The 8692-nt window shown below is 45.4% G+C and overlaps 1 protein-coding gene across 5 annotated transcripts in view; it reads right to left on the bottom strand.

The window, feature by feature from the left end:
- Positions 1–850: 850 nt before the first annotated feature.
- The window catches only part of LOC310878703 (putative E3 ubiquitin-protein ligase HERC1), an 84326-nt gene continuing 76484 nt past the window's right edge, over positions 851–8692 (bottom strand). For all 5 annotated transcript variants that reach the window (XM_083793067.1, XM_083793068.1, XM_083793064.1 and 2 more), the window contains exons 73-81: positions 7876–8014; positions 7441–7610; positions 6657–6826; positions 5992–6157; positions 5629–5705; positions 4927–5179; positions 4543–4695; positions 3306–3611; positions 851–1357 (exon numbers count right to left, since the gene is read on the bottom strand). In XM_083793067.1, coding sequence (XP_083649193.1) covers positions 1172–1357; positions 3306–3611; positions 4543–4695; positions 4927–5179; positions 5629–5705; positions 5992–6157; positions 6657–6826; positions 7441–7610; positions 7876–8014 — 1620 coding nt within the window. In that variant the 3' untranslated portion in view covers positions 851–1171. The remainder of the gene's footprint in view (positions 1358–3305; positions 3612–4542; positions 4696–4926; positions 5180–5628; positions 5706–5991; positions 6158–6656; positions 6827–7440; positions 7611–7875; positions 8015–8692) is intronic.

The following is an 8692-nucleotide window of genomic DNA, read 5'->3' as shown; positions in this document are numbered from 1 at the left end:
ACAACCCCCAAGGGCACATCTTCATGAGAAATATGTGTCTATTGTTATCCATGTGCATGTGTGTTAGAGTTAGTTGCCCATGATACAGTAGCCTACACCTGAGCATGCACCTGTGTGCACCACACACAGGATGACAAGTAGACCACAAGCATTCCAGTTCAGCAGTAATCATACTTGCAACAGAAAACCCTGGCACATTTCCCCCCCTCCTTTGGCCTTTTCTAAATTTGTGTACTAATTATGTTGATAGATGGACGGTAGGCTACTATTTATATTCGGCGCGAGCCCTTGTGAAGATTCCCCCTCCCTCTCATGCTGCAAGGCTGCTGACTGCAGGCTGAATCCCCTTCAACACAGAGGGAAACAGATGGTAATAAGGTCACAAGCCGAAGCACTTCTCACTTCCTCAGACAAATGGCAGACGCATACCTTCAGCTGTGCCGCTGACTCAGGACAACATTACACTCAGGAGGATTGAATTAGGGTGGATTAAAATGGCTTGGAAAATGCAAATAGTTGGTGTGCACTATTGCTCTTTCATGTAATTATTGCTATGGGCAAATGGGTTTCTGAAATGAAACAAACAAACAGAACAACAACACTACATATCTAACATGTAGCTGATTTGGAGGAGCTACAGCACTTGAACCGCAGTACCACTATTCTGGCCGGATCATTCGCCACAAATATACCATCTAAGTTTAATAGCACACACAGTTACTGGAAACACTCTCTACAGAAATATAAACTAAATCCACACCACACGGCTTATATATAATCAAGTTTTATTTTACAATGACTTTCCAAGACAGTTTAATAAATCTTCCCCCCCCCCCCCCCCCCCCCCATCTTAAATATTTTCAAAGTGATACGTTGTCGCCATTTGGACAATATATTTACAAAAAAAACAAATCTCTTTCTATAATTATTCCTATAATGTTAGGGAGCAAGCACTGCATCACAACACATTTACAGTGGACAATAAAACAAGAAAACATATTACATAACCCAAAAATAGTACGCCTACAGTACAGGTTTGGCAAATAATAATCTGTTCAGTGCATAATAATGTGCATGACATCATAAGACATACATACAGCACACACGCACACACACACACACACACACACACACTCGTACATACATTCATCGGCCAGCGTGATTGGCTGTGTCAGTACTCTGTGTCGGAGCTGTCCGCCGCGTCCGTGTTGTGTGACAACATGTAATTGTCCATGTCGATGGAGGGACAGTTGTGGATGGAGTAGCGCAGGCGCTCGGCGAGGACCGCCTGGCTGGTGTACGGAGGCAGACGCAGCAGGAAGAAGCAGGTCTGCGCTGTGGGAAGACCGTTGATCGGCTGGTCCAGGAGAGAGGAGAGGAGAGGAGGAAAGGGGAAAAGAAGAGAGAGGCTCGACCCATTAAGACCCGAGACCAGACTCTACGAAATGTCTTCGAAATCACGACAGTGTTTCTACGTCAGTGGTGCTCAAACTATTTCATGTCAACGACCCCAGAAGCAAGGATATGAGTTGAAAAAACGTTTGCTTTGAAAGAATACATAATTATTCAAAGAGTTGTGCCACATTTTCACGATTTTTCAAAAATAGCAGATCTACAAGCTTGTAGCGCGGCACAGCTATTTTTCAACATCTAAAATAAGGGTTAAAGTGGTTAAAAGCTATAAGGTGACACAGATGTGTCCTCAGGTCTAAATGGGTTAAAGCCTGATTTATACTCATGGGACCCGCGCTCCATGGGTCCGTGGGTGCGGTGGTGGTGACGCATGCTGAAAATATGCAGATGCGCCGCGAGTAAAGTAATAAAGGGATATTTACTCGTGAAAAAAGAGGTAGGATATTATGCACATGCCCACAGTTTCTTTAAACACGGTGCCGGACCCAAAAATAATCAAGTGAAGAAAAAGGGAGAGCAGCTATCGTGCGCGGACATTCCCCCTTTCTTCACATATTTACCTGTGACCCATACAAAATGGTCGTGTGACCCAAAAACAGGTCCCGGTCCGGTGTTTTGGGATTTAGAGAATACTTACCCTCAGTGTTGACTTTAGCAGCAAATTATGCTTTTAGTTTAGTCATAGTCTTAAGGTCATTACACACTGGCGAATTAGCGACGCGATGCGAATAAGCGATCTGAAAATGCGAAATATTGCATATTGCAGTTCGCCTGCGAATCTCTGCAAAATACGACACCAGAGCGAACAAATAAAAGCGAAAACGGTCGCATTTTCGCACATTCGCACATTCGCCACTGATGTGGAAGCTTGCATGGACTTCAATTGGTTTTTTTAAAATGCGATATATTCGCACGAATATATCGCGTCGCTAATTCGCCAGTGTGTAATGACCTTAAAACTTGATTTAGTTTGAGTTGTATTTTAGTTATCTGAAATGCTTTAGTGTTAGTTTTAGTTGACAAAATATAAGAATTTAGTCGACTAAATCTACAGTTGATTTAGTCGACTAAAATGTATTGTTGCGGGCCTTGATGACACCATAATGGCCGATTTGTGTGTGTGTGCTTGTAGATCTGCCATTTTCAGCATGCCACCAAGTGTAAATTGACTTTTGTCATTTACTTAAAGGGACACTTCACCCTTTTTGCAAAAAAATATATGTTAATGACGTTTAGAAGCTTTAGAACACTTTCCTGGGGGGCTTTATGTATGTAATATGTGGTTTTAGATATTTTAGATTGTAGCAGTGAGCCTGTTGTCTCTGATGTCATGGACACTGGGCTCACTTCCTTCCTGGACTACATGTTGTCTCAGTAAGACAGCTCTACCCCTATCCGCAAGGAGGAGCAGTGCACCAAAGAATTATGGAAATTGTAGTCCAGGAAGGTAGTGAGACCAGTGTCCATGACATCAGAGACAACAGGCTCACTGCTACAATCTAAAATAACTAAAACCACATATTACACACATAAATACCCCCAGGAAAGTGATCTAAAGCTTCTAAACGTCATTAACATATATCTTTTTGCAAAAAGGGTGAAGTGTCCCTTTAAAAACTGGATCTCTTGTCCACTAGTCCCTTCCTAACATTTTAGTCTAGTTTTTATTTGTCGATGAAATTGTCAACATATTTAGTACATACTTAGTCATCATTCATCATAGCTTAGTGTTCATTGCGTTTTCGTCAGTGAAAAAAGGTGGTCGACGAGCATGTTTGGTCATAGTACTAGTCGACACTGCCTTACCCTGTAACATGTTTGGTCATAGTACTAGTCGACACTGCCTTACCCTGTAACATGTTTGGTCATAGTACTAGTCGACACTGCCTTACCCTGTCGACCTTGATGATCTGGAGCTTCTGGGTGATGTCGGCCGCGTTGGTGGGCAGCCGGGACCGGCCCGACACGAAGCGCAGGAAGAGCACCCGCTCCTCATTGGTGAACTCCTCCAGGCTCTCCCACAGCCAGCCAATGAGCTGGTGGCTCTCGGTGATGTCGCGGTAGCGCACCAGCCTCTTCAGCATCTCCACGGAGACCTCGGGCAGACCGCAGACCAGCTGCTCCAGCTGCCGCGCCGTCAGCAGGGAGAGGAGGGGCAGCGGGATGATGGTGGACATGCCCTCTCTGACTGCCGACACCTTGGAGGACAGTGGCCATTTTGACAAGCACATTTTTATTTTAGTCACCCGGAGGAACGCTGGCTGCCTAATTGGGTAGCGGCCCACTGGTGGGCCAATTGGGTAGCAGGCCACTGGTGGGCCAATTGGGTAGCGGGCCACTGGTGGGCCAATTGGGTAGCGGGCCACTGGTGGGCCAATTGGGTAGCAGCCCACTGGTGGGCCAATTGGGTAGCAGCCCACTGGTGGGCCAATTGGGTAGCAGGCCACTGGTGGGCCAATTGGGTAGGGGCCCACTGGTGGGCCAATTGGGTAGCAGCCCACTGGTGGGCCAATTGGGTAGCAGGCCACTGGTGGGCCAATTGGGTAGGGGCCCACTGGTGGGCCAATTGGGTAGCAGCCCACTGGCGGCGCCACTGGTAGCCTACAGTGCACGCCTGCACGGAGGACCCACTTCTGAACTAAAAAGCTTACAAGAAATGGCGTGGCGGCCAAACAAAGTACATCCTTGCAGGCAGTGACAGTCCGTAGTACTGTAGCCTACAGGTACAGTCCGTAACAGTACTGTAGCCTACAGGTAGGCTGCTGTGACAGGAGACCTTCACGCCGTCGGTCCCATTCAAAGCATTATCTCTCCGGGTGCTAGAAATGTCTATCTACACATCCTGTAAGTTCACTTAAGAAATAAAACTATAGTGTTGACTAATCATTACAAGTAGCTCTTATTTTGAAGAGGAAGAGGAAGTATGTTTCAGTTGTAGCCAGCTTCCATGACAGATTGTGTTTCAGATGCCGGGAGGGAGGGACTGATAAGTGGTGGTGGATTAAACACATGCCTTTAGCCAAAGTTCATATATTGACCATATGAAAACCATGCATCTTTGATTTAAACAATGTACACACTTTGGAAGTACGTTAAACATGGTGGAACCTCTACAGTAAATCCACTGACCTGAGAGTCCATTTCGTGCAGCCTAAACTCTAGAGCCCTTTCCACATATTCAGTCCTGTTGGCAAAGGTCAGGGAGACATTGTGACCTCCAGGAACTACAGGAACCAGCTTTCCATCAGCACTGTGGGCCATGAACGAGTCCAATGGGATCATCTACGAACGAGTATGGGGGAAAGCAGAGAAGAAAACATTTGGTTTCATTTGTTGGTTTGGACAGGACATTGCATATTAATGGTCATTTGAACCAGGTGATTCTTTAAAGGTTAGTGAAGAACAACGGCAGTCAAATGGGGATTACGATTAATTTATCCTGCCGTCTAAGTGTTAACCACAAAGTATACATCACGCTAAATTCAATTAAAGCAATATGAGACGACATCTCACCACAGGGAAATTGTCCTCGGTGATTTCACTGTTGTCCAGGTGAAGTATGCCGTGCAAGGAGCGGAAGGTGAGCAGGTCCACCTCCTCTAGGTCTGTTCCAGACAGGGGGATGGAGCAGAGCTGCTTCCACACCCAAGGGGCCAGGTGCAGGTCCAGGGGCTTTTTGGTGCGGACCGCCACGGCCATCAGAATACCCAGGAAGCGGAATTGGACCATGTGGTCCTCTGAAAAAGCCGCTGGGTTCAGCAGGAACCTGCCAAAACAGAAAACATGTTAGAGGCGGGTCTATTTATTTCATTGCATGGCTGTATTTAGGACCATCAGGCTACGTCTTAGTTCCTGTTGTTGTGCGTGGGGTGAATGCACAGTGGATGAGGCTGATGTGATCAGTGTTTTATATACAGTAGAAAAAGAAAATTATTCCCAGGCACTCTTCTCAACGTTAGAAGTTTTAATAAAACAGGCTAGTTCATCCCTGGCGGAACGCTGGCCTCAAATGCCCCGAGTCCCATAAGAAAGCCTTGAAGAAGACCTTGGAGAAGGACATTTGAGGCCGAAACAGTGTTTTTGTTCAAGGATGAACTAGCCTGTTTCATCATTAAAAGCTTTTTGTGTTGAGAAGACTGCCTTGGAATGCTTTTGTCCCTAAGAGCACATTTTAACAGAACGCTGTCTTTTTCTGCTTTCAGTGTTAATGTGTACCTGTCTGTGTTGCTGCCCACGTCAGTGAAGGTGTTTGGAGTGTGGATGAGAAGGTCTACCACACCAGATTGGATCTCCTGGGGGGGGGGGGGGGAGACAGACAGACAGACACATAGCATGTGATCTATGTCAACCCTGGATTCAGTGAACTTGTTCACAAGGCATCACATTGTAGAAACGCTTTATAGAAAGGTGTTGACAAATTACATTTTGTGAGACACTTCTCAATATGGGGAGGGGGGGGTCTCTGGAACAAAATCTTTTCAGATGGGATGGCAAAAATGCTGAATAACCCAGCATCGAATGGGCAAAATGGGCCACGAATAGATATGAATTTGAACTGCTCAACACTGCTTCTCGTACCTGACACATCTCTGTGATGGTGTCATCAAAGACACCTCCAGCGTCATCGGCCCCCTCTCCGATCAACTTCACCTTCCAAGCTCGTGACGGAAGCCGCAGCTCCTGAGGGTTCAGGTTGACCACCTGCTTGGCGATCTGAACAAAGATCGGTTTGCTGGAGCGCCCTCTGTAGACGTTCAAGGGAACACACCGTGGAACGTGACCATAATTGTCAAGCAGACACCGTTTTTAATCTGTCTTTAATCTGATGGGTCAAAAACCAGTATGATTCTATTACAATACAACTTTTCTTATTATGTGTCAATTGTGAACACTCAAACATTTCACAGACCCTTTCTTACTACTGAAGATCAAATCAAATATTATATAGCACATTTTGTACAATTCCATGTTGTATTGATGTTGGTTTAGGAGAGACAACAGGCAAACGTTGATTAAAATAACAATTCTTCCACATTCTCTAATTGTATAGACTTCTTAATGTGTAAAATGGTTTCATTTTACACTCCAGAGTCCCAAGAGTTAAAAATCTGTAAAGGTCCATTTGGTTACCAACTCTCCATCATTTAGCTGGACCACCTTGAACCCCCTCAGCGACTATGTGTGTTCTAGGATATACAGTAATCACCCTGCCAAACTGAGTACCAACAGAACTGTCATTGTACCTGCTGGAGATCCTCTTGACGGTGATTTGGGGGCCGTAGGTCTTGCCCTGGGTCATGGTCCTGCCGATGGAGCGCACCAGAGGCAGAGTGTTGACCTTGGGGGACAGGAGCCCTCTCAGCGGGCCCTGGATGATCGCTGCGGGGCCTGAGTTGTAGCGTGATGCTGACCCCTGGCAGGGAGGGAGGGAGGACACCAAGGACAGACGAGGCACAGAGAAGGATTACAGGGAGGACCACAGGGATTTTAAAGCAACAATCCAGGATTTTAATGAGTAAAACGTTATTTTAACCAATCTCTACGGTAGAGTATGTTAATACAATATCACTACTAGTACATCTGCAATGGTTGGCTGTGGTCTCCCTACTCTTCTATTAGAATTAGACCCTGGTGTCAATCCAGTTATTTGAAGCAAACGCTGCCTCGAATTGAACACTCGATGCACTGCCTACTGTAGTAGTCCAATGTTCTACATTTCACTTCAGGGGGAGAGGCACGCTCAACTCAGTGAACAACTCAGGCGTGTGCTGGGTGCAGATTCAGGGAAAACGTATAGAAAGAGAATAAAATCTGCACTCTTTCGGCGTGCAGGCCTGCGCGCCGAAACGCGTTTGTCTGGCTTGACTGCTGCTGCGGATCTTCAACATTATTAAACAAAACAAGACTCCTACTACTACTGAGAGTGCAGAGTGTATTCTCTTCCCCTCTCGAGACATTGGCGGATCGTAGCTTCAATCCGTAGGAAGACAAACGGCTTTTCATACTGGGAGTTGTTCTTTCTTGTACCTGACTCTTGGGGTCTAGGTTGAGCAGCCTCCAGGACTTGTACATGAGATCAGAAAAGTGGTAGAGCACTCTGAGACGCATGTTGAGGGCATCGGGGTCGCAGTCTTTCAGAGTGTTGTACTGGGGAGGGACGGCCTGTGGAAGGCCCAGCTGGAAACTGATGGAGCCACCTGGACAGGACAGACCATATTAGATACAGTACTATATACTACTGAATGTGTAACCTGGACCAGTGTTGTTTTTGACAGACATTTTTGATTTCTTAGATTTGTATGTATTTATTATTAAATTAATTTGATTTTTTTAAATAGTTTACTACTGATAAACTATTCAAATACTGATTAAAAAAATTAAAATAGGTCCCGAGACCCCCGACCCACTTTTTGGGAAACTGTACAGGATGTCAGAGAGCGAGAGAGAGAGATTGAGATGTACCTGAGGCTTTAGTGGAGGTAGAGGGGGTGGTCCATGCTGAGCTGTGGCACCGTCCAGCAGATATCTGTGTGATGCTTTTCCCCTGGAGTGTCGTCACCAAGGTGGGCTCCTTTATTGGGTTGGAGTGGCCTAACCCGAGCTGTAACACACGGACACAACAGCACCGTAGATACAATTAGAAGAGCTGGTTGTTTTGTAGCACTTTGGGACAAAATGTAACCATAGACATTAAAGGGATTGTGACATTAAAAAAAAGTTTTGGAATTGTTCTTATTTTTTTTAGGTTTTCTAATCTCAATTGCACCCAAAAAACATGAACTTTTAACATTCAGTAGATTTTCTGTGATCTGGGGGTTTGCTGGCTCAAACAGGTGCTCTGATTTGCTGGCAGATTGTGATGTAAGATCCTGCAAATCCAAATTATGTCAATGGGATTTGCCAGCAGATGTCACTGTTTCACTGTTTTGCCTGTTTTCATTGTAGCTCAAAAGCCTTCCAAACCCCAAAGAAAACTTCAGACCACAGAAAATTCACTGAATGTTCAAAGTTCAGGTTTTTTGGGTGTAATTGAGGTCATAAAACCTAAAAGAAAAAAGAAAAATAAATGAAAATGAATGTCATAAAACCTTTAAGAAGGTAGACGCCTCCTTGGGCTCTGGGGCGTTTGCATCTTGAGAGGAGGCAAGCTTCTCTGACACACGTGGAAGCTTGCCAACCTTCTCACAGAAGGGGACGTTCGGTAGGCCAATCAGAGGCAATGTTATTTGTTTTCTCATGCCAATAAAGCTCATTTGGATTGAATCGATAAGTACCGGAA

Source organism: Protomyctophum parallelum (assembly GCF_964188405.1).
Source record: "Protomyctophum parallelum genome assembly, chromosome: 21".
NCBI classification, from domain to species: Eukaryota; Metazoa; Chordata; class Actinopteri; order Myctophiformes; family Myctophidae; genus Protomyctophum; species Protomyctophum parallelum.
This window is presented reverse-complemented; position numbering and strand designations above follow the sequence as displayed.